The 26,684-nt window shown below is 38.5% G+C and overlaps 1 protein-coding gene across 1 annotated transcript in view; it reads right to left on the bottom strand.

The window, feature by feature from the left end:
• The window catches only part of LOC121980481 (uncharacterized protein At1g32220, chloroplastic-like), an 86,765-nt gene extending 60,823 nt beyond the window's left edge, over positions 1-25,942 (bottom strand). Inside the window, exons 1-4 of the mRNA XM_042532546.1 lie at positions 25,724-25,942; positions 15,556-15,643; positions 15,387-15,475; positions 15,242-15,297 (exon numbers count right to left, since the gene is read on the bottom strand). Coding sequence (XP_042388480.1) covers positions 15,242-15,297; positions 15,387-15,475; positions 15,556-15,643; positions 25,724-25,863 — 373 coding nt within the window. The 5' untranslated portion in view covers positions 25,864-25,942. The remainder of the gene's footprint in view (positions 1-15,241; positions 15,298-15,386; positions 15,476-15,555; positions 15,644-25,723) is intronic.
• Positions 25,943-26,684: the final 742 nt, after the last annotated feature.

Raw genomic sequence — 26,684 nt, 5'->3', positions numbered from 1 at the left:
GAACCTATATTGGGCTCCAAAGTCCTGTCTGACTTGAATTTAAACTAATTACATTTAGAGCTTTCAGCAAGAAAATTAGACATTAAAATTTCTTTATGAGGCTTTGTCTAAGGAAGTGGTTGTTGCTCCAATAACCAAGAAGGTCTAGTGCCTCGCCACGACCTGAAAGTCAAAATATTAAAATAAAATGTTTAATTAACTGATAAAGCATTAAGATTAAAATTTAATAATACTTTAAAAAGTTTTAAAATATTTTTTTAAAATTTTCAAAATTTGTTTTACTTAGAGATTTTAACTCCGCCCATGATGACCGGTCATGGCCAGTCCCAAGCCCGGATAAAGGAGGAGGGTTGCGTTAAGTTGTCAGCCAGCGTCAAACTATGGCAAATATTAAATGAATGAATCCATTAAACTATAGTGTTAATGCTAGGTTGTTCCCCGGAAGGAACGCGTTGCAGGGTCCGACTGTAACGTCTCGGCAAGGACCGCTACATCTCCAAAACTCGGGTGTAGTGATAAATATACAAGAGTTCGCGTTACAAGGTCTGACTGTAACGTCTCAGACCGCTACATCTCCATGAGAATTTGGGTGTAGTGTTAAATAGGAAAAAGTTCTCACACCATACGTTAGATAAGAACAAATATGATAGGAAAACTAATAATCTAAAATTTAGAACATGGGATAAGATGGTATCAAAGTTGAAAATAATAGCTAAGAGTGTACTCGGTGAGTCAAAGGGACATGCACCACTAAGTAAAGAATCTTGGTGGTGGAATGAGAAAGTACAAGAGAAAGTGAAGGAAAAACGAATAGCTTATAAGAAATTATATAATTGTAAGAACGAGGAAAACTTAAAAAAATATACAATAGCCAAGAAAGAAGCTAATAAAGTAGTGAGTGAAGCAAAAAATGAAACTTTTGAACGGTTATATCAAAAATTGGATACAAAAGAAGGGGAAAGAGACATTTATAGAATAGCTAAAGTGAGAGAAAGGAAAACAAGAGATCTTAGCCAAATAAAATGTATTAAAAATAAATGTAATAGGGTATTAGTAAATGATGGAGAAATAAAAAAACGATGGAAGAGATATTTTCATCAACTTTTTAATGAAGGTTTAGGTGACCAACTTAACTTAGCTAATTTAATTAGGTCAAATGAGCATAGAAATTTTAATTTTTATCGTAGAATTCAAACTTCAGAAGTAAAACAAACTTTAAATGAGATGCACAATGGAAAAGCCGTTGGACCAGATGATATTCCGATAGAGGTATGGAAGTGCTTAGAGAAATACGGTATTGAATGGCTTACAAAATTATTTAACATGATATTGAAAACGAAAAGAATGTCTGATCAATGGAAGATAAGTACTCTAGTTCCCTTATATAAGAACAAGAGAGACATACAAAATTGTGCAAACTATAGGGATATTAAACTAATGAGTCATACTATGAAATTTTGGGAAAAAGTAATAGAAAAAAGATTAAGGAAGGAGACAACAATGACAGAAAATCAATTTGGGTTCATGCATGCAAGGTCGACAATAGAAGCTATACATCTCCTTAGACAATTAATTGAAAAATATCGGGAGCAAAAACAAGATCTACACATGGTATTCATTGACTTAGAAAAAACTTATGATAGAGTCCCGAGAGAAATTATATAGAGAATTTTAGAAAAGAGAGGTGTTAGCGTAACATATATTGAACTAATTAAGGATATGTATGAGGATGTAACGACCAGAGTAAAGACTTCAGGAGGAGTAACTGAAGCATTTCCAATAAAGATAGGGTTACATCAAGGATCAGCCCTAAGTCCCTATCTTTTTACACTAATTATGGACGAACTCACTACGCACATTCAAGACACAGTACCGTGGTGCATGTTGTTTGCAGATGATATTATTTTGTTAGATGAGACACGTGAAGGAGTAAATGATAAGCTAGAATCTTGGAGGGAAACACTAGAAAGGAAAGGTTTTAAGCTTAGTAGATTAAAAACAGAATATATGAAATTTAAGTTTAGCAATATTAGAAGTAATGAAACAATTGTTAAGATAGGAGAGAACGAGTTGTCCGGAACCGAAAGATTTAAATATTTAGGATCATTTTTATAAAATGATGGAGGGATTGAGAGAGACGTCTTACATAGAATACAAGCAGGATGGGTGAAATGGAGGGGAGCGTCGGGTGTTTTATGTGACCATAAAGTACCTCTTAAACTTAAAGGTAAGTTTTATAAAACCGTTGTTAGACCTGCTATGTTATATGGAGCTAGATGTTGGACTATAACTCGAGCACATGAGCATAAGATGAGAGTTGCAGAGATGAGGATGTTAAGGTGGATGTGTGGACATACGAAGATGGACAAAATAAGGAATGAGAGCATTAGAGAGATAAAGTCGGAGTTGCATCTATTGAGAACAAACTCCGAGAGACACATTTAAGATGGTACGGACATGTACTTAGAAAACCAATAAATGCTCCAGTTAGGCGATGTGAAACTATGATAAACATGCATATCAAACGAGGAAGAGGAAGACCAAAAAAGACTTGGTTAGAAACAATAAAACAAGATAAAATTTATTTAAATATAAATGATGATATAATAGAAGAAAGAGCTCAATGGCGTAAAAGGATTCATACAGCCGACCCCACCTACTGGGAAAAGGCTTGGTTGTTATTGTTGTTGTTGTGTTTTACTTAGAGATTTTCTTTGTGCGTAAAACTTTTACTTAAAAGTTAAAAGTTTTTCTCAAATTAGAAATATTTGCTTAAAATCTTTACTTAGAAAAATTTTCAAAAATATTTTTGCAAAATTTCCTAAGTCGGGATTTTTGTTACTTAAAACTTTACTTAGAAATTTTTGGAGTTTTTCTTAGAAAATTCTCGTACCTAAAGTTCTACTTAGAATATTTTTTGTTGAAAATTATTACAAACTCTCTAACTTAGAATTTATTCAACTTAAAATTTTTGTTAAGTTAGAAAAAAAAATTAAAAACCCTTAGATTTTTTCGGAACCCCATTTTTTTTTGTGATCAAAGGGGGAGAAGGAAAAGTATAAGTCTAGGGGGAGGTAGACCAAAATTTAACTTTTCTATCTTTTTGCACTTTATTGCAAAAATAGTTAGTTTATTTTTCCTACCTTAACTTGGGTTGCTCACATCAAAAAGGGGGAGATTGTTGAAACCCCAAGGTTGTTTTTGTGTGATCAACAAGTTAAGTTAGGTCCTGTGTGTTTTTAACCTTGTGTCTAAGTCTGCAGGAGCTTAGGAGCACAGGTAGTCGAGCGGAAGACGCAGCTAGCGAAAAGGACGGCACGTGGTGCGTCCGAGGGACGAGGCGTTGCGGAAGAGTACACTGGTGGACAAGAAGGAAGCGTGCGGTGGTTCCGAGGGACGAGAAGCCGGAACGGAAGATTGCTCGAGGAGCACTAGACGCAGCTAGTGAGACAGTCGGCACGGGGTGCAACCGAGGGACGAAGACTGCGGATGAGTACGCTAGCGGACGGGAAGGAAGTATGCGGCGATTCCGAGGGATGAGAAGCCGGAGCGGAAACCTGCTCGAGAAGATCGGAAGTTGGATTCGGGTGAGCCCTATTCCGGATGACAGAGATCACCCAAGCGAGCGGAAGACTCGATCTGAGGCAAACGGAGCCGGAGCAGAAGACCCGGGCTGGAAAAAGTCAACGGGGTTGACTTTTCCCTCGTGGGCGCTTGGAACCCTTCCGAGCACTCGGAGTTGACTTTTTGACCAGAACGCGTCAATCGCGATCTGAACGTTAGGGGATAAAGTTTTATCCTCCAGGGCGTCCCGACCAAGGCTATAAATACAACCTTGGTCCAGAAGCTTTTCATCAACTCAGAAATTGTAATTCCAACACTTGTGTGTTTTCAGTTGTAGTTTAGCTTCTTTCTTTTGCACTTTCATTGCTGTAAGAGGTTTCTCCGCCTGAAGGAGATATTCTAGTGCGACATCTTCCTTGGATTAACAACCTCCCCGGTTGTAACCAAGTAAACATCTGGTGCCTCTTCTTTTTCAATTTTTAATTTATTACTTTCTTAATTTATGCAAGTGTTAGTTTAAGAAAGTTCGAGAAAGGTTTTGCTTTTTATTTTCAGGCTATTCAACCCCCCTTCTAGCCAGCCGGCCGACGCGATTCAACAAGAACAACTTTTGTGACGAATCTAGATTCGTCCCAAAATTCGTTGCAAATTTATAAAATGGCCAAGCTTTACAGTGAAAAAAGCTACATTTTCTAGGATGAATTCATATTTGTCGCAAATCTGGAACGAATCTAGATTTGTCGCAAATCTGCGATGAATCCATATTCGTTGCAGATATGCGACGATTCGTTGCATATTTGCGACGAATTTGTTGCAGATATGCGAATTTGTTGCAGTTTTGCAACGAAAATCTGTTTTTGTCGCAAATTTGTGATGAAAATAAGATTTTTTTTACCATGGTTATTTGTAATTATGTAATATTTTTTGCGAAGAAAAATTTCGTTGCAAATTTGGGACAAATTTTATGTTTGTCGCAGATTTAAGATTATGAAATTTGCGACGAATTAATGTTCGTTGCAAATCTGCAATGAATTTTGTGACAAAAAAATAAAATTTGTCGCAAAAATTTCCAACGAAAATTATTTATTTGTCCCAAAATTTAGCAACAGCATTTTTGGGATGAATATATTTTCGTTCCAAAATTTATCATAAAATTTTTTGCGACAAATTTTTTTAACAAATTCATCTCAAAACTCGTCCCTAAAAAGCTATTTTTTTGTAGTGGTATAATAGATATCTATGATATCTAAAGTAAGTGATATCATGTCCACCTTCCTACTTATTCTGCAACCATCTTTCTGTTAGCTAGAGTCCTAGAGCCAATCATTTAATGATTGTATTTTGGACTTATTGTATCATATTCTATATAAATAAAGGCATTTTGATTTTGGTTATTATACTTACTTGTATCGGTGCCAAATAAACTAAGTATAATAATGTCTTTGAGTAGACGGTTCTCACCTATATCAATCGGTTAGTTGAACCGATAGTGAGATGATATAGGGAACACTACTCTTAATCAATCCTAGTCGAGTATTAACATTCAGGGACAATGTTAATGCAATAAGACTAGCATGTATGTCAACTCGATGACTTGATCTCACAAGTCATGGATATAGAGATATCAAGTTGACACATGGGTATACATTGGAGAATGTATACTGAATGACCCGCCATGAGAAAGTATCATGGATCGTTATATGAGTGTCATATACTTTCTCATGTGGCTATTAGTATGACTACTAGTCCTTAGACCTGAAGTCACCATAGATCCCTATATAAAGAGTTATGTAATTTGGTTTCGTCAAACGTCACCCGTAACTGGGTGGACTATAAAGGCGATTACTGGGTATATAACAAATTATGCAGAGTGATGTGAGTGATGTAGATGCCCAAATGAGTCAATATAGGATATTGAGCTCATTTGATTTAGTGAGTCTACTTGGAGTTCAAGATTTAGATTGGTCAGAGGATGACACGGTCTATGTCTCACATTGACCAATCTAGATGTCTAGGATAGAAGGACACTTGTCATATATTGTGAGGAGTCACAATTAGTAGTCACAAGGTGATGTTGGATCTCAACATTCGTGTAACTTGGGTAGTAATGATGTGTTGTTAGATACCGCTCATTACTTATGCTCCTAAATGGGTTTAGGGCATTGCCAACGTTACAAGAACCTATAGGGTCACACACTAAGGACAATTAGATAGAGATTAGGTTCATATGATGAACCAAGAGGATTAGATTCATTTGATGAATCAAATTGGATTAAGAGTAATCCTAATTGGGCTAACTTGAATTGGACTCAAGTGGATTTATGTATTCAATGAGTTTAATTTAGATTATGACTCATTAAATCAATTTAATTTAATGAATTAGATTCATTATATTAAGTTGGCTTGAATCAAATGGTTAGATTAGATCAACCATGGAAGAGATTTGGTCAAGTTTGACTTGACTTGAGAGGAAGATTAAAAGTCAAGTTTGACTTGACTTTATGCCACCTCATTGTGAGTTGGCATTGATGTGGACCAATGATGTTACTCCACATCATCATGGGTGTCACCTCATGGAAGTTACAAAGTCATTTTCTTTAATAACTTCACATTAATTGCACTTAATGCAATTTTTTGGGAGTTACACAACTCGAAAGTGCCCGGCCACTTTTGAATGGGAATCAAATTGATTTTCCTCATTCAAGTGCATTATTCCTTCTTCTTCCTCTTGGAGCTCTCTTCCTCTCCCTCTCCTCTTCTTGCCGTGACCTATCAAGGTGCTAGCACACCTTTGTTTAGGTCTTCTCCACCTAAGTTGTCCGTGTGGATACTTCTAGAGGAGTATCTATCTTGATACTCTTGAGATCCGGCACCATTTGGACGAGCGGGAACGCGAAGGGCTTCGCTTCAAAGGTATAACTCTTTTCATGTAGATCTAGGAGTAGATCTAAGGAGAAACTCGTACTCGTAATTTTGTTTTAAATCTTTTCTTCGCACGAGATCCGTTGGCTAGGGTGATTCGGGATTTCCGCGACGCGAAAACGCGATTTTCGCGGCCCGAAAAACCCAACGGTGGTATGAAAAATATAGATCTATAAACTTTCTGTAAATTCATGTTTTTATAGTTTTAATGGGTAATTTTCTCGTAGAAGCGAAGCACAAGTGTTTCGGCACTTGTAGGCTTCGACTACCGAGAAGTTTTTCCAAAAACGGTAATGTTTCGACCCAAAATCTTTTGGGACAGCGGGCTAAGGCGCTCTTGGATCGCTTAGGAGCAACTCGCGATGGTTAGATCGCGGGTAGGGGTACTACCCCTAACCCCGCAAGGGGATTTGCTCCGCGATTGCGCCCGAAATCGCTAATCGGGATCGCCGGGAAAAATTTACTCATAAAATCTGTAAAATTATTAAAAATTACAGAAAATTATGAAAAATAAATAATTTTGAATTATATATTATTTATGTGATAGTCATGGCCCAACGACCCAATTCGATTGGACAATTGTGTTGTAATTCATAATACGGCCTGCGTGCCGTTATGTAATGTGCGTGCTTGTATTTTATTTTTATTTTATTTTCGCGACCTGCGCGTCGTGCCTTTCTCTTATATTCTGGTTGTAAATTAGATTTAGACTCGAATGTAACTCGAGTTTCAAAATTATAATGTAATTTTGAAGCGGTGGAAGGTCCACACGAGACGGAGTTACGAGGAGAGCGCGAGCAACACAAGGTGGTCAAAGGAAGAAGCTTGAGAAGCTGTTGACCTTAGGTTAACCATCCGATCTTCTCATTGGCTTGAGAAGATCGTAGTAGGGTCATGACTAAATCACAAATTAATTTAATTAATTGCTTTTATGTGTATGTGATGCATGCTAGTTAATTAAGTAATTAATTAGTGTCTAACGATTAGATTAGATCTAAGTCGTGCACATGATGCACCCTTCGATTAGATTAGATCTATCGAGTATATGATACGTATCATCGTTTAGATTAGATCTAAAACGCGTCAACTCGTAATGCCTACCATGCCGTGATACCTACCACTACCTCGATCGCATGCTGTTGTTGAATCTGCCAAAGCAGAGCAACACATACTATCTTGGTAGGGTACGGAGGGACAATCTTGGTCCCGCCTATCAACGCATGGGTGAATACAAACTCAATTAGATTGAGTATTCCTAGTTAACTCGGTTGGATCGAGTATAACTATAGGCATTCTTCCAACGGTTGGAAAGTTAGGTCAAAATCACATATATATTAACTCTCGGGCGTATTAGCCAAAGCTAACTCGAGTTTTAATATAAATGCGGATTTTATCCTATAAACAAGAGTTGCATAGAGATGTAATTGGTAATCGTTACCTACCGATCATACTAAGTCTTGGGCGTATTAGCCAAAGCTAACTCAAGGGTTAGTATGATGTGGATCTTGTCCCACATGAATTATAAAATTCAGTTGGAGCATCATTTAGTTAAAGGCCTAATTAAATGATTAAGAATATGATACTTATTTCTGTATTTATATCTGTTGTAGAATTGTCATGACGTCGAACACGAACACCTTCTCCCTGCGATCTGTCCTCGAGAAGGACAAGCTCAACGGAGCAAACTTCCTGGACTGGTACAGGAACCTGAGAATAGTTCTCACCCAAGAACGTAAACTGTACGTTCTGGAGCAGCCCATTCCGGATGCTCCTCCTGCCACTTCCCCGCGAGCTGACCGAGATGCTTTCAAGAAGCATCAAGATGACGCATTAGATGTGTTTTGTCTAATGCTCGCGACCATGAACTCTGAGCTTCAGAAGCAACACAAGTTAATGGGCGCTTACGATATGGTTGAACATCTTCGTCAACTATATCAAGGTCAAGCGAGGCATGAGAGATTTGAGATCTCAAGGGCACTGTTTCAATGCAAGATGTCAGACGGGACTCCAGTAGGCCCATATGTACTCAAAATGATTGGGTACATAGAGAACCTACAAAGGTTGGGGTTCCCTCTTGGCCAAGAGCTGGCTACTGACCTGATCTTGCAATCCTTGCCGGATAGCTACAGTCAATTCGTTCTAAACTACAATATGAACGAGATTGACAAGCCACTGCCCGAGCTGCTTAGCATGTTAAGAACTGCTGAGCTAAACCTTAAGAAGGCTAAGCCCAACACTGTTCTGATGGTTCAGAAACATAAGGGCAAGGGCAAGCCCAAAGGCAAGGGAAAGTCCCAAGCCAAGGGCAAAGGCAAGGCACTGAAGCCTAAAGGAGGGGTCGCCAAGGATGCTACCTGCTTCCAATGCGGTCAGACTGGGCACTGGAAGAGGAACTGCAAGGTATACTTGGAGGATTTTAAGAAGAAGCGAAGTGAGACTTCCACTTCAAGTATATATGTTATAGAAGTCAATCTATCTATTTCTACATCATGGGTATTAGATACTGGATGTGCTTCTCACATTTGTACTGATGTGCAGGCGTTGAGAAATAGCAGGACAGGGCGAGGTGGACCTACGAGTAGGCAATGGAGCACGGGTTCCTCTGTTGTTGCTATAGGGACTTACTTTATATCTCCGCCTCTGGGCTTGTACTAGAGTTAGTCGATTGTTGTTATGTGCTGCATTAACTAAGAACATTATATCGGTTTCTTGTTTGGACAAGAAAGGTTTCTCGTTACTATAAAGAACAAATGTTGTTCCGCCTATTTAAACGATATGTTCTATTGTAGTGCACCTCGATAACGGACACTATATTCTAGACCTTGAGAGCCCTATCTATAACATAAATACCAAGTTCAAGTCAAATGACATGAACCAAACCTACCTCTAGTCGCTTAGGTCATATAAATGACAAACGCTTATCCCAGCTCCATAAGGATGGTATGCTGGACTCATTTGATTTTGAATCATATGAGATATGTGAGTCATGCCTACGAGGCAAGATGACCAAGACTCCCTTTAGTGGGCACAGCGAGAGAGCGACTGATTTGTTAGGACTCATACATAGTGATGTATGTGCCCCTTTCAATGTCGCTGCTAGAGGCGGTTATAGGTACTTCATCACATTTACTGATGACTTCAGTAGATATGGTTATGTGTACTTGATGACACATAAGTCTGAATCCTTTGAAAATTTCAAAGAATTCAAGAATGAAGTACAGAACCAGCTTGGCAAGAGTATTAAGATACTTCGATCCGATCGAGGTGGAGAATACCTTAGCCATGAGTTTCGTGACTACCTAGCTGAGTGTGGGATTCTATCCCAACTCACTCCTCCTGGAACACCACAGTGGAATGGTGTATCCGAAAGGAGGAATCGTACACTATTAGATATGGTGCGATCTATGATGAGTCACACAGATCTTCCGACATACCTTTGGGGTTATGCTTTAGACACGGCAGCTTTCATTGTAAAATACCGAAAAAATGGCGAATAATGATAAGGGAATTTTCTGAAATTTGTAGAAATTTTCTGGGAATTTTTCAGAACTCATATGGACGAGTTTACGGGGATAAAAATAGGACCAAGGAAAGCCTGTTTAGGCTACCCCATTTAAGCGAGGAAAAGTTGGATTTACTTATTTATTTTCTTTTTCTTTTCTTTCTTCCTTGTTTTCGTCGAACGCTTCTATTTCTTCCCTGCCGCGACTGTGCCCTAACCACCTCGCGTCGACGCCTCCTCCTTCTACTTCTTCCCCAGCCGATTTCCTCTTCTTCTCCTTCTTCCGACGCCGAGCAGCGCCGAGCCTAGCCTCTCTGCAATCCCCAGCGCCGACCACCGCAGTGTCGCCGGCCTCTCCTCTGTGCCCTAGCATCTCCGCCGACGCCACAAGTGAGTTGATCGGCCAACGCCGTCCAACAACGCCAACGTCGATTGGGTTGTGCCCTAGCGTCGCTGCCTCCCTTGCCCTATTGTGTTTTCCGGTCGCCACAGCCGATGCCGACGGACCAGGGCAACGCTGTGTCCTAGATTTGCAGCGCCGCCGTCCCACTCTGCCCTAGCTATCTCCGACACTACCCTCCTACAGTGTCCTTCGCTCGCCACCGCCCTCATGATCTAGCGTCGGTCGGCTAGCCGTCGAGTGCCAGTAGCCACCTTGTTATCGGCTTGAGTTTCTGGCATTAGGGTTCCAGCAGCAGCCTTGTCCGGTCCTTGGTCGTTGCAGGCAGTAAAGGAAGAGGTAAAGTGCTCAGGTTATTTTGGAAATTAGGGTTGTGGTTTGATTCCTGTGGTTGATCTCAGTTCTTGATTCTTGCTTGGACAGTCGGTGGAGTTTCCTGCTTGAGCAGCAACCTCTGTCTCCAGCAAAGTCTTTGGTCCAACAACCCTAAGGTAAGGGTTTGGAGTGTGGTTGAGTTGGCACGTTCTTGATACATGTTGTTTTAGGTATGATTATTTCGGTTGTAGGTGAATTATACTGGATGGTTAGGTTGATTAGGGTTTACCCTAATTTAGCCTTAAGGATTTTAATTAGCCATTTCTTTGGATTGTAGCTAAAAAAAAAATATACACATTGATATCACAGGACTTTGACGCGAGACGAGCATCTCGACGGCGGATTTGGACCGATTTGGATCTTGTTATTTTGAGGCGGGTACCTCTTGACTTATCTTTTATGATATTGTCATTTGGATATGCATAGTATTTTATAACTACAAGCAATGAACATGTTTGCCTTTGGTATGTCACTGTTTGATATCCATAGCATGTTAGGTTTGTCGCCTGTGATGTATCCGTGCTTATATCTCGTGATTTGTTGCCATGAGTATCTTAGTTTCTAGAGTGACATACTATGCTTTACTGAGGTTAGGATTAGGCTCTGGATTTTTGTTTCTGGCATGTGTATCCAAATTATCTGATACTTAGGTTTTTATGCCATGCCTGGATTGTGTATTTCTATTGGTATATCATATATGATTCGTGTACCTAGACCTTGTGGCTTTGATCTGTGCATATTGTTGGTACATATGCTATGGAAGGGGGATATGTTTAGGATCTAGGTTGTTATACCATAGAGGACCTGTATACTCTAGATCCGTGGATTTGACCTACTGATACTGTGGTACCCATATTATGTATATATGGATTTTTCTATGCTGATCAAGATATTCCATACTTATTATGTTCAGGACATAGGTTTTTGATATTCTATCTGACCTGTGTACTCTAGATCTTGGTATGTGACCATCGATTTTACAGTACTCATTTTATATATATGGATATGGTTATGTTGATCAGTTTTGCTATGCTTAGTGTCATGCATCATGATTGCATGCTGTGCGATTGTCGGCTCCACCATGGTTGAGCCCATCGCCAGTTACATGTACTGCACACACCACCACTCATGGATTAGTGGTTTATCAGGCAGGTGTGTGGCGGTTCTGCTGTTTGGCTCCGTTGGTCAGGTGACTCAGCGTGATAGCCGACAGACAGTTCCGCTCTGTTTGGCTCCGCTGGCATTTAGTATAGTAGCGTGGTAGCCGGCAGACGGTGGGCTTTGTTTGGCTCCGTTGGTCAGGTGACTCAGCGTGGTAGCCGGCAGAGATATCCCCCATTTATGATTTGGGGTCAGAGGACAGGAGTACTCCGACAGCATTCCGTCCACTCGGTCACTGTTCAGGAACAGTAATGTTAGAGTGCACGGTCATCACATGCATTGATTGTATTTATTTGCTTGTGTTTGCTGCACTTATATGCTGCATTTTGGTGGATGCATTTGTTTGACATGCATACAGGAGACATACTGCGTATCGGTTTGATGACCCTTTAGTTCAGGATAGGAGTTCTTGGTGAGTACAGCTTCCTTGGTTACTTTTCAGTTTGTATATTTCCTATATATTATTCGAAAGCTGTATTCCATGTTGATTGCTGTTAGATATATCTTACTAGGCATGTCTATTGGTATTCGCTGAGTTGTTGAACTCACCCCCGTGGATACTATATTTTTTCAGGTACCAGGTTATTTATGGTGTCGCTTGGAGCATCCTGTTTGCTGGTCCCCGCGTCACATCAGAAGACATGTCGCTGTCTTTTTGCTGTTTTATCATGGTATATGATATGTGAGTTTTTGGTTATGTGTTCCGGTTTTGTTTCTGGAAATGTTGCTTTGTTTATTGTGTAAGCCTTGCCGGCTAGCAGTTTTCGTTTTGGGTTGTATGTGTTGTCTTTTTCCGCTGTGTTTTTGGTTTTAGTACAGCTGTGTAGGCTGTTAAATATATATATAACTGCGTGGTTGTTTATTTTGTTCCAGCCGAGTGGGCTGATGATATAAACTGCGTGGTTGTGTGTATATTCCAGCCGCTTGTGGCTGATGTATATTTTGTATGTAGAATTGCTTCAGATTGTCACCTGTACAGGGGAGGTGCTACCGAAATTTCTTCGGACAGGGACTCCCTCGGGGCGTGACATTCATACTCAACCGAGTTCCATCCAAGGCCGTGATAAAGACACCATATAGGATATGGACTGGGAGAGATGCCCAGGTGTCTTTCATGAGGATTTGGGGTTTGAGGCTTACGTTCGACGTCAAATCTCAGACAAATTAGGACCCAAATCCGACAAGTGCTTTTTCATTGGATATCCCAAAGAAACTAAGGGATATTACTTCTACATTCCCAGTCAGCACAAGGTAGTTGTGGCAAAGACTTGGGTCTTTCTAGAAAGGGACTTTGTTTCTAGAAAGACTAGTGGGAGCGCGTTCGATCTTGAAGAAGTTCAAGATGCGAACAATAGCACTGATGCCTCGATGGAAATTGAACTGAACCACAAAGTGTTGTGGATGATGTTGTTCTACAAGGAGTTGAGGAACAACAACCAGTTCAAGTAGACATACCTCTTCGCAGGTCTGATAGGGTACGTCGTCAGCCTGAGAGATACTCATTTCTCTTGTCTGACCATGATGACGTTATGCTCATAGAGGATGAGCCTACCACCTATCAGGAAGCTGTGATGAGACCAGATTCCGAGAAATGGCTAGAAGCCATGAGATCCGAAATGGAATCCATGTACACCAACCAAGTATGGACTTTGGTTGATCCACCTGAAGGGGTAAAACTCATTGGGTGTAAGTGGGTCTTTAAGAGAAAGACTGACATGGATAGACTTATCTATAAGGGTCGCTTGGTAGCTAAAGGTTTCAAGCAGATTCATGATATTGACTATGATGAAACCTTTTCTCCAGTAGCGATGTTTAAGTCCATTCGGATCATGCTTGCTATTGCAGCCTATCATGACTATGAGATATGGCAGATGGATGTCAAAACCGCGTTTCTGAATGGAAACTTGCTCGAGGATGTGTACATGACACAACCTGAGGGTTTTGTAAATCCACAGCATACTAGCAGAGTATACAAACTGCATAGGTCCATTTATGGACTAAAGCAAGCTTCTCGGAGCTGGAATCTTCGATTCGATGATGCAATCAAACAGTTTGGTTTCATCAAGAACCAAACTCCTTTCCCTTTGGTGTCACATGAAACAGTTTGGTTTCATCGCGACCCGAAAAACCCAACACTTTCTTCTCACTATGAACATCCATTTACAAAAAAGGGGAGAAGTACACTCATGTGCATTAAGAATAGACAACTCCTTTCCCTTTGGTGTCACATGTTTCCTTTTTGATCGAACCAAGAATTTAAATTTCCTCCTTTTGTAGATTATTCATTGTCAGGCTTTACTGTTCTTACGATTTGGTTTACTAATAATCTAGAAGAGCAAGGTTTAAAATGTTGTTTCATGTTGAAGTTTCAATTTCCATCAAAATGGTACGATTCAATACTATGCTAACACTTGGCATGCTTCAAAACATTTCAAGACCATCTCAAATATAATTCCATAATTTTCTAGTAGTTTGTTTGTCAACCTATAATAGAAGCCTATAGTATTTATAATGTCAATTGAATTATAATTTAGGAGAAAAAAGTTATAAAATATAAAATTAATGATTTCTAATACTAAAAATAAGTGTCATACATATACATGGAATGGAAACATTAGTTGTTGTAACATCCATCTTTCTGAGATGCTAAAATTATAACAGCAATCAAGCCTTCATCCTACTAATGAGCTAATTAGACTATATGAATCCTCCTAAATCCTACTATATCCTCGTTTATATTTAAATGAATTCGATCCTATTATATTATTATTAACCGAGTCTTCTTTGTCTCTTCCTCGATTAATGTGCATATCTATCAGTCTCACATTACCTAAAGCATTTATTAGTCGCCTAAGTACATAATCATAATTTTTTAAGTCATTAAATAATGCTCCCATTATATCTAATATTGAAATTGAATTAATATAGTTGAGACTCGAATGGGAATAGGTAGGTAAAACATATAGATAAATCTTCATTTCTCTAAACTCTAGTATCACTCTTTTTATTATTATTTGTGCATTTCCTCTTCCTCTCCCCTCTTTTCATTGTTTCATATCCTCTCAATGATTGGCAGATAAAACTAAAGGATGAATCATGGAAAATCAATATTCCTACGCTCGATATCATATAACTCGGCCAGAACTATTCATTTCAACCATGTTGACTGACACTTGAAACCATAACTCATTGGATTCTCCAAGAAAACAACTAATGCACTTAGGTACTAGAGAGAGATTATCTGAAGCTTTTTTGACAATGATGTTGCGGAAGTATGAGAGATTTAAAACATGCTAAAATATGAAGGAGAACCATGCCTGCAATCCATCTAACTTGATCAACCCAAGAGTCTGTGTATGAAGGCCTCCCTAATCTGAAAATAACAAGATTTTCTTCATACAAGTTCAGTTAAGAAAGTGAAGCATAATTCTAACAACATAATATGTTGCACACTGCATGCACCTGCTTACACTGACCACCTCAATTCCCTTGGATACTGCTGTTTTGCAAATAGCAGAACCAACAAATCCAGTGCCACCCAAGACAACAATCTAATTTTCAAAAGAAAAAAATAATAAAAGCATAAGTCTGTCTGTCCAAACATACAAAATTTCACCTTCTAGGTGCATACCTTCTCTGTTTTTACAAGAGCAGAAACATCAATTGGCACTGATGACGAATCTTCCACTGTGTTTGGTGTCGCATAACTGCATCTAAAACTGGGTCAACATGAAGAAACAAGATGAATATCCCATCAACAGAATAGTGTGTAATTGCAACTTGGCTTGAAAGTTAGAGTTACTGGTAAACTTTTAGTTTCATGCAAAAATTGAATAACAAACATTAACTCATAATATGTGGGTGCGCATCAATAAATTTTCTAATAACCATAATTAAATAACATGGTTTAAGTCTAAACAGGGTCAAATCCATAAGAGAAACTTCCACAAAAAATCTCTTATTTAATTCTCTCATTCATCCTAAAAAAAAATGCTCTACATTAAACTTCTACAATCATTTGCACCTTTCTCTCCCCAGTTTCGCACTCTGTAGCAACCCAAGTTTTTTTTTGGCCTCTTTCATCTTTTTTTAAGAGCATCCACATTGATATTAATATATAGGTGTTATAACACTCAAATGGTGTTACAAACCAATGTAGATGGGTGTTATAACATCCACATATTAACAACGTTCAATTCTTTGAACCCTGTTAATGTGCGGATTTTATATAAAAAAATTTTAAAAAAAATAAATAAATTTTAGATATAAAGAATAAAGATGAATAAAGGGATAGTGGGACCCATAAATAATCAATATTAATATTAAAATGAATGTCAGTATGTGTTAATAAAAGGAGGTATTAATATAATGGTTACGTGGAATGCTATTTGAAGAGGTGACATATGTACGTTCAAACTAATGCGCCTAAAATGAATTCCTCAACTTTACTCATTATAGTGCCAGGTCAGCAGGCAAAGTTTTGAAATAGGATGAATTAAATGGGATTTTAATTAAAAAGCATGCAAGAATATTTGTATATTATGGTTGTATATGTAGTTATCCACCACATTGCTAATGACTCCTATCACCTGATATCCTTGGAATCAATTTTGGCAGGAATCGTTAATTGATAAATCAAACAATTTTCTTGATACTACACAAGTAATTAAACACTTTAGATGCATGCTCCAAAATAGCCATTTGGTGTAGCTTGACCACTCTTTAGTTTTATCAGACATACAAGTTAAAATACCTCAGACTTATATAGGTAATTTTCAAGGAATAAATACCTATATGTGCATGTAATATTCTGACGTCTATATGAAGTGTAGCTAATTAGTTGTAGTTAGGGTCATTTAACATTGAGTTGTTTAAATTATGACTGAACCACTTTAAAGGCTGATTTTGAGGTGTTTGGATAACATTTGAAGTTAATTAGAGGTGAATTAAACTATTTTAAGAATTGGGCTAAGTGGGTTTGTTTTGGATTCAACCAAGACTCAAATCAGACTTGTTTTAGTGATTTTATGGTTGAGCCAACTTGAACCAGTTCGGTTCAGGTTGAGTCCTTTTAGTTGGAGTTTTGCTGCCTCAACAAGTAGCATTGAAGCCACACCCTCCCTCGGGCATGGCATCTCCATGGAGTCCCTTGTTGAATGAAATGACTTGCTCTTCTCTCCCAGGCATATCAACTACCAAGTACTAGTAGCCCTAAACTATAGCAGCAATGCTTGGACAATGCGAGCATCTTCCATCTTCTCTTATGCGAGCAGCAGCCCTTCCAATTGTGAGACCTTGCATTCCATTGTAGAAACAACACTCAATGACCTTCCTTTCCCTTGTCATAATTGTTGTTGATTGTCGTCATGATTGTAGAGCATTGTGGCACATAGATGGAGTCACAATTGCAGCTCATAGTCTATAGTAGATTAAGGTCTGCTACATTAATTTGGTTGCATGCTAATCTTGGGTTTATGTTTGCCATTTTAGATGTTGGTGTTGGTGCTAGGAGCACCAAACTTATATTTTGATGTATGGTTAAGTTTAAAGTTAAATTTGTTTGTGATCTAACAAGGTTATCAAGTTTGCAGGTGCAAGCAATTTGACAAGATACAAAGAACTGATTGAAAACCAGGAAATGGCAAAACTTAGTAGGACTAGGCAATGGAAGTTCTAGTGGGACTAGGCAGAAGTCTTAGCAGTGGCAAGTCCTTGTTGGTAACCAAGCAATGGAAGTCCAGATAGGTCGGCTTAACATTGGTAAAGGTTAAAGTCCTGGAGGTTTTAAAGCAATGGGTGTTGTTCTAAACTTAGTATTTTCACTACCACTATTTTTATGCCAACTCTTTATCGCAAGAAGCTATTTGGTGGTTCTAGACGGATGGGATTCTGGTGACCAACTGGGGGGGATAAGTTCTAACTAACGGAAGAACTTCTAAGCAACCGGAGAGAGGTGTGGGCAACCTCGATGGTTTAGATGACTGAAGCAGCTTTCAGGAGACCGACAAGATAGACACTTGACCATGCTCCAAGCGCCTGAAACAAATCCAAGCAATCAGAGTTCACTGAATCATTATCAACACGGATAAAGTTTGTAGCCACGCCAGCATGCCTTAGGCAATCAGAATAGTGCTAGGTCAATGTTTGACTTGAGTTCTATAAATAAAGGCTGGAAGCACTTGTTTCAGACATTGAAATTTTGTCATTCTCTCTTCTAAAGTGCTCTTATTCTCCTTGTAGCCACATCAGCATGCCTCAAGCAACTGAAAAGATTCCAATCGATCGGAATAGTGCTAGATCAATGTTTGACTTGAGTTCTATAAATGAAGACTCGAAGCACTTGTTTCAGACATTGAAATTTTGTCACTCTCTCTTCTAAAGTGCTCTTATTCTCCTTGTACTAACACATGCTCTTCAAAGATCTGTTGGTGCAGGATCACCAGATAGTTGAACCTAGGTTTTAATATTGGCAAAGGTTCAAAGTTAAGTTTCATAATAATCTAATAAGGTTGACTAAGTGTGCAAGTAGTTCAACCAAAAAGTCCTAGTAGGTCAAGTTGACTAGATACTAAGTAAGCAAAAGTCCTAGTGAATATTACGCAAAGGGAAAATCGCAGTTACGGTTAGGCAAAGAAGTCCTAGTATGTGGAACTGGGATTTGGAAAACCGAACGTCTAGTAGTTTGATGGGTCTGGAGGACCGGACATCGAGAGGAAGCCCTGGGATCAAAGGATCAAATGCCAAGCACAAAATCCAAACAGATCTGGAGGACCAAATGTTTAGCAAGTCAAGCAACTTCTCCACAGAGAAGTGAGGACGTGTTCCCTTGAAGGAAACAATAGGTGTCGGTCCAACCTAGGATTTCACATAAAATCCAAAAGTCAGGACCAGACAATCTCGAGACTGTCAAATTATTTATACTTTTATGTTATTATTATGTCTGTTATGCTAACTCTGCGATGCAAGAAAGTGGCCGGAGTCAGGGGATTTCCCAGAAGGAATTCAAGTGCCCAGAAGAGATCTAGGCACCCGGAATGGCCCAAATCCAGCCACGTGTGCAGTTGAGTTGGCACGCTCTGATTGGCCGGTGCATGTCAGCTTCCAAACGCCCGAAGGGATCCATGTGCCTAGGAAGGAATAATAGTGACTCGGATAGAGCTACGCCCTAGTGCAGCCATATCAGCGGTCCAAGCACCAAGAGTGATCCCGTCGGAGTTGGATAACTCGAAGGTGGATTGAATAGACCTCAATGTTGGCTCCTGGAGCTGGTCCGAGCGCCTGCAATGGCCTATAAAAAGCACCTTCGACCAAGGGTTCAATACAACTTCAATCAAGCTTCTAAGTGCTCAAACTGCTATATCACTCCCAAAACACCAACGCTACGCCAAGACACTACTCCGACAAATGCATAGAAGTCCACATCTCAATATTGTCATTATAATTTTATTATTGCATTTGTCTTTTTCGTATGTGTTTTATAATGCAGGGAAACTTGTTACCGCTCCTAATCTTTTGTAAACGACGAATTGATAGTGGATTGCCCAACAAAAGTGATCAACGATCGCGGACCTTGGACTAGCAGCACAAGTCGTGAACCAAGTAAAAAGAAAGGTGTTAGCTTTGTTTTTGTTTTCTTTATTTCCACTACATGCTCTCTCTAAGTTTCGAAAGACGTGAAAAAGCGACACACGCTATTCCCCCCCCCCCCCCCTTTTGTAACTTCCTTCTCTTTAAAGTTGTCGTACATTCTTTTATTATTGTGCTTAAACTCCCTTTTTTGTATAAGAAAATATATCATATCATAGGACAAGAGTACAAAAAATGGTATATAGCGGATACTTATGTCTGACACAACATCAAATCAGAGTACACCCCTAAAGACCCCGTACATATGTATACTTACACTCCGCTCAACATTCAATTGTTCATCCTCATAGATACATTTATTTCAAGCTCTCCATACATAGTGTATTAACGAAGACAAAGCCAAGTGTCGAGTCTTCGTTAATACCCTATTCCCACCGTAATATCTCCCAAACACTCTTAGAGCCCGTCTAAAAATGGACATCTCTTGCCGCATATAAACCCAATCTCTGACCCTCCCTCATAACTCAGAGGGGAGCACCCAAAAAAACAAATGCACCTGCGTGTGCGCACTACCTATGCTCCATGTACTCCTGCCTATCTTTAGTGCAAAGACGCCCCAAGGCGAGCATCCAGCAAGTGGTAGCATAACTAGGCTGCAAGTAAGCCTCTCATACCTTCTTTACACTGGATGTCTAATGGATTCATATGCTCGAGCCACTCTGCCGTCCTGTGCAAAACAAATTGTCAATCTTTGTCCAACAGCAACCGGCGAGCCCGCATCCGAAAGAATTCGATGTCGTATCAACAGTAACCTCTTAATCAAGGGGGAGTATGTAGAGATTACTTCTCGATTCTTATTAAAGGGGTTTCTCTGCCTCCAGAAGCTTTCTATATAGGAGAGTTTTTAATAAGAATTTATTTTTATTTTAATCTAAATCTTGTCATATTAGATCTTGCATGCTAATCTTGTTAAGTATTTTATTAGATTTTGCATGTTAAATTGCTAGGTATTCTATTAGATATTGCTTGTTAATCTTGGGGTTAGATAGTTTAGTTTTGATTAACTAAGTTAGTATTTATGTCAAAGCATTTATTTCATTTCCATAGCATATTTGTGCTTTGTTTATTGGCTTAGAATTGGTTACTATCAAGTCTTAAATTTTATATGATGTCCCCCCCCCCCTCTCTAGCGTATAAATGCTCCTACAAATTAGTATCAAAGTGGGTTGAGGTGATAGTACATTAAGGATGCTTAGTTAGGTGCATGTCTAGGCTGTGGATAAGACATATCCTACTAGGTGTAACTCACACCATTCTAAACCAATTAGATTAGGATTTTGTAATTAAGTTTGTTTAAGCATGTTGAATCTTTTATCGGATTGGTGTAAGGAAATTGTTGTCCAAAGTAAGGTTTAAAATTTCGACCGTACCGAGGTTTCGATTCTGACCGGAACGATATAATTTCGGTATTTTTTAAATATAAAATATATTAATTAAAAATAAAATATTTAACCTAAATATTTAAAAAATAAACAATATAAAAAATAATCTTTAAAAAAATAAAAAGATATAAAAATAGATAACAAATAAATAAAAATTTTATGAGGATTTAATAAAGCCTATTTAGATTATCTCCATCATAACTAGGAGTTGATTAAAATAATTAACCTAAGTTTAATTAAAAAAATTCGAAATCCGATACTACTCGCAAGTTCACGCTACTTCGGCTGTACCGTGGGGTTGCGCAACCCCTCAGTCATGGCCGCGAAGATCGTGTGACTCCTCCAGCACGACCACGGTGGTCGTGCGACCCCTCTGTAGCCACCGCAGGGTCGCACAACGCCTCCGTGGCGGCAGTAAAAGGGTTATGTGATCCTCTTGTTGTTGTTGCGAGGTCGAGCGACCCCTCCGCTGCGGCCACGGGTCGCGCAACACGTCGCAGCTGTCATGGGTTTGGTGCCGGGTTGTGCCGGTGCCGGTCGTCGAGTGAAACGAGATGTTTCGCTCATTTCGACCGTCTCGGCACGGCACGGCACTTTAAACCATGGTCCAAAGTAGTGCCCATGTGACTTGCCACGACCAGGAATTGGTTTATGAAATAGTCGTTTGATTAACCCAATGCAAAATTCGAATCTAACCGAAGGTCAAATTTGCATTTTGAGTCAGATCAAACCATAATTAAAATTTTATAATAAATTATAATTCAAGCCTAGCCCGAGCCAAGTCCTAACCCTAATCTCAACCAAGCTTAACTTAAACCAAACCTCATCCTTGGCTTAGACCTAATCAAACTTAACCACTTGCTTGAAAAAAAAAATTTGTGCTACTTACCCAAGATTTGTCAAAATCTTAGAGATTTTTTATCTTAATGGCTTTACATAAAGGCTTTCGTACAACCCGTCCTCTTTTCAATGGCAACAATTTCGCCTAGAGGAAATGAAGGATACAGTATTATCTCATGAATGAGATCAACAATTGGATAATAATCAAAGTAGGTTTTGACCTACCAAGAGACTCAAATGACAAGGTTTTGACCTACCAAGAGACTCAAATAACGAGCTAACCAGTTTTCATCACTAGAGAAGTAGCGTGAACTCGCAATGTAGTTCAACTCACGTCAAATAACGAGGTAACCAGTTTTCATCACTTTTCAATTGTTGTTGCCCTTGCATTGAATTGGGCAACAACAACACTGCAATGTGGTCTAACTCAGGAACTACTGACTAAGGTTGGACCATTTGGCAGTGTTAAAAAGCTTTGGAAAAAACTCATTGAACTTCACAAAGGTTCAACAAATTCAAGAACCGCTAAAAAGGACCAGCTGCTAAGTAAACTTCATACCATCATGATGAAGGAAGGTGAATCAGTTAGCCTATTCCATAATAGGTTCAAGTAAATCCTTAACGGAATCCACACAATCAAAGAACAAATCGTGAATCACAATTTGATAAGGTACACTCTTAAAGAATTCCTTAGGACAACTTTATGGGCATCTATGGTAGATGCTTATAAAATATCGAAGGACCTTTCCTTAATTAAATTAGATTTTTCCAATGATTTCGAATTATACGAGCATTAATCTTTATCAGAAGGAGAAAAGTATAGCTTTAATTGCAAGTAAAGATGATGAAGTCAAAACAATGTACAAGTTCAAGTTAAAACCCAAACCCAAAAAAGAAACTGAATCAGAGTCCCAAGTTTGAAGCTTCAATTGACTTTTGTTGGCAATAGATAGAAGACCACCAACAAAAGTCTAGACAAAATGTCTAGCCTTGATGTGCAAAATGACCAGGGATGAAGTTGACTAGAAATGCCTATATTTATGTCCTCGACTAATATATGCTCAAAGTTCTCTAAGGTTGAAGGATGAAGACGGATGTTTGTAACCAAATATTGAATAAATGAGTGAAAAAACATATGATAGAATGTGATAGAGATATTATATAGATCAAGTGTAGCCTAGTAAGTTTGTTGGGCAATCAAAGTACAAGAAGAGAACTCCATTAGCAAGGTCACATGGAGATAATAGTGGATGATGTTGTTGGTGCAATCGTGCCCTAAGTGGTCGAACCTGACCAAGAGATGACTAGGAACATTACTAGTACAATCACTCATTGTTGGTACAATCACGCTAAAGTGATCGAGATCGACAAAGGTAATATTTGGTTAAAGGTTTATATTTAATCTAAATATCTAAATTAGAATTTTGATTGTTAAATATGTCCAGGTTAATCGGATATTTGACAATCAAAGAAGTTCAAAAGGTGTTAGCATTCTAGAAGTTCAACAAGTGTTGGCAGTTGAGTAGTCTAAGTAGGTCAAGATTGATCAGACACTTGGCAATTAGAGAAGTATCAACAATCAAGGTTGATTGAGTGCTTAGCAAGTGGAAGTCTAAGTGAATCAACATTGACTGTATTTTTAGCAAATGGAAATCTTGCTAGGTTATAATTGATTGGATATCAAGAAAAAAATGAAATTCTAGAGGTGAGACCTCTTAGCAAAGAAAAGGAAGTTCAAAGGCAAGGCCTCTTGGTAAATGACTAAGTCATAAAAGCGAGACTTCTTAGAAATGGAAATCCTAGAGGCAAGACCTCTTAGCAAAGGAAATCATGGAGGTGAGGCCTCTTGGCAAGACAAGGAAGTCGCAGAGGGGAGGCCTCTTGGCAAGAAAGTCGCAAAGGCGAGGTCTCTTAGTAAGCCAAGGAAGAACAAAAGGCATGATCTCTTGGCAAGAAGTTTAAGTGAGATGAGAATATGCAAGTGATCTATACTTAGAGTTTTGGCGAAATTTTGTCTTATGTGACAACTCAACTTTAGAGTTAATAGTAGTACATTATGAGAGTCAACTAGACAATCAATTCAAGATCATTTGCAACAAATAGAATATTTCTCTTTATGACTCAGTTGACAACCCACAATCTACAACAATTGATTGATGTTTTAATAAGAAATTTAAAAATGATCATGACAAATCTATGAGCTCCAACACTTTAGTCTACTAGAGACGGGAGCAGTTGACCGAATGTATTCATTGCTAGGCAGAACAATCAACTAGATGCAAACAAAGTTAACTAATAGATTCATTGTCACACATAAGGTTGAAGCGATCGCGTATACAGTCAACTCAATAAAAGAGTCATAAGGATTGATGTAGAATAGAAGGATGCTAATAGAACTTAAAAGCTACAAGGAAGCAAAGGTAGCTTTTGAAGGCTAATAATATGTAAAAAAGGGAATGAAATGAAGTGAAAGCAAATCCAAAGAACACCAAATTTGTATTATTTCCTAATTGTATTTCTTGTTGTTTTCCTTGCATGTATTGTCATCTTGTACTAATTGTAAGAAAGGAATTGTGAAAGGTCTCTTTACATCCAGAAAGTTGTGAAAAAGAGAAGTGTTAGAGAGATTCACCAACGAGTTATATGCCGTGGAGTATAAACCAAAGGTTTTGAACCACATAAAGAGAAGTGTTAACAATTGTTATTCTTTTTTATTATTTGTTTATATTTCCGCTATACAACTACCAATAACATTGAACTTCAAAATAAAGAGTGTGATTTAGCTGGAGGTTATTCACACACCCATTTGGCCTCTCCAACCGATTCTACAAATATGATGGAAGAAAAACATACACAAGCAGGCTCGTGCAATGCTGAATATTACACATAAGAATGGTGGATGTGACCATTGAAATTGTCATCCACTAATGTGGAGCCAATCAGAGAACTACAGGAAGGTGCTCCTTGTGGAGTTGTTACCGCTAGTTCCACAGGTACAAAAGGATGAAGTTCTTGGATGAGAACAAGACTAGGTTTGAAGCAAGAGGAATGAGTCATTACTGATCTTCTTGATTTGATGGAGCACTAGAATAGGAGGTGGCATAGCTCTTGTTGTCATGGAGGTCAAAGGCATGGTGACAGCAAAGGCGAGGAAGAGTGACACTAGATGCTTCAAATTAAAACCTATTAGAGAGAGGAGCTAGAGGCGGTAGACCATGGGAATCTTTAACAATGTGATGCTTCTTGGAGGATCACAAACTTAGTGAAGAGGTAAGATGGGTGGAGGCATTTCAGTAAGAAGAGATTGATAGGGTTAACCACACTGCTTTTATGGAGAATTTGCTGCTTGAAGTCAACCTTCAGGTTATGGATGATAGTGGATGATGAAGGATAGGAAGGTCCAGGAATCCACTGGCAATAAGATCAACATCATACCACAATAGGTTGACATTGGCAAGCTATGGAATGAGAAACTGCAACACAAAATTGAGGATGTGTGGGTACAGGAAGATAGGAACTACTAGCAACATTAGGAACAATGGTAAACAAGAAGGGCATAGGCATTGTTAGACATGTAACCCTGATATAAAGTCAGGACATAAAAATATTAGATTGAATTTCCATGAAATTAATGTATGATTACACATATTGGCTATTTATCCCCAATCTGTAGGACCAATTCTCATGCACACATGCTGGATACTGCTGCCAACTAAAAAAAAATATCTCATGCACACATGGAGAATGGGAAACACTGTTTTACAGGGTTAAGTAGATATTATCTAAAATTAGTCTATTATACAGTTTGTTTGACAACCACTATTAGTCGATATAGTAATGGAGAAGACATGAAAGAGAAGATATAAAATCTTAGCTAGTTTCCAAAGACCGCCCCAGAATTCTAAAAAAAACAAAATTATATGGCCTGACCTCAATAAGAATGGCCGAGAAGACGAGCTGCATCGGGTTAGGGTGACCGCAAAAGGATTCGTCCGATTCTCCGGCGCAGGCGGGAGTCTGCGAAGAAGCGGGAGAGACGAAACGGAAGACCATAGCGACATCGCTGCCATGAGCCGCAGCACAGGAAGGGCTTTCCCTCACTCACTCACCGCCTTGTTTCTTTCCTCTGGTTTCCCTTAAATTCATTTTTTGATTTATTATGTTATTATCTACTTTTTCCAGTTTCCGCATTACCACTGAACTTTTTGTGAAATATTTATGAGGCTAATTGTGCCACGTGGCTAATAGCTCAAGCATTCATAACTAAAGTTATAGAACCTCTTGATGAGTTTCTTCATTACCATATCGTTACTATGTTAAAAAGTAAAAAATTTTACACATCCTTCTATTATAAAAAAAAAAAAAAAAAAAACTCTCTCAATAATTTTTTGGATCTCATACTTTTTATTATATATATTTCTTTTTTTCCTTTCATATTTTAAATTATATATAATTAAATTTTTATAAAATTTAAATGGATAAATTAACAAGGAAATAATGTTACCAATTTTTTAAAATATTTTTATTATTTTTATTTATTTAAATCAAAATTAAAAACATTTAATAAAAAAACACAAAGCAGCGGCTCCCTAAACCGCTTCCTCGAAATCAATGAAGGAACTCTCTCCTATTAGGAGAGGGAACTCCTTCATAGCATCCACGTCACAGTGGGAGCTCTGTGCTCTCAATGTTCTTGTTAAAAGCAAACAATAATATGTGTTTGTTTATACTGATTTAAGTTTGAGCTGTCAAATAACAAATAATATATATATATATATATATATATAGTGATGCAGTCTGCCAATTGACACCTTCCACAACAATTGAGTCTCATCGGGCACCGACCTCCCCTAGCACACGATAATGGTTTACAAATGACGAAGAATCTTAG

This window comes from Zingiber officinale, chromosome 5A (assembly GCF_018446385.1).
Source record: "Zingiber officinale cultivar Zhangliang chromosome 5A, Zo_v1.1, whole genome shotgun sequence".
Taxonomy (NCBI): Eukaryota; Viridiplantae; Streptophyta; class Magnoliopsida; order Zingiberales; family Zingiberaceae; genus Zingiber; species Zingiber officinale.
Note: the sequence above shows the minus strand (reverse complement) of the source record. Positions and strands in the feature narration are given on the sequence as shown.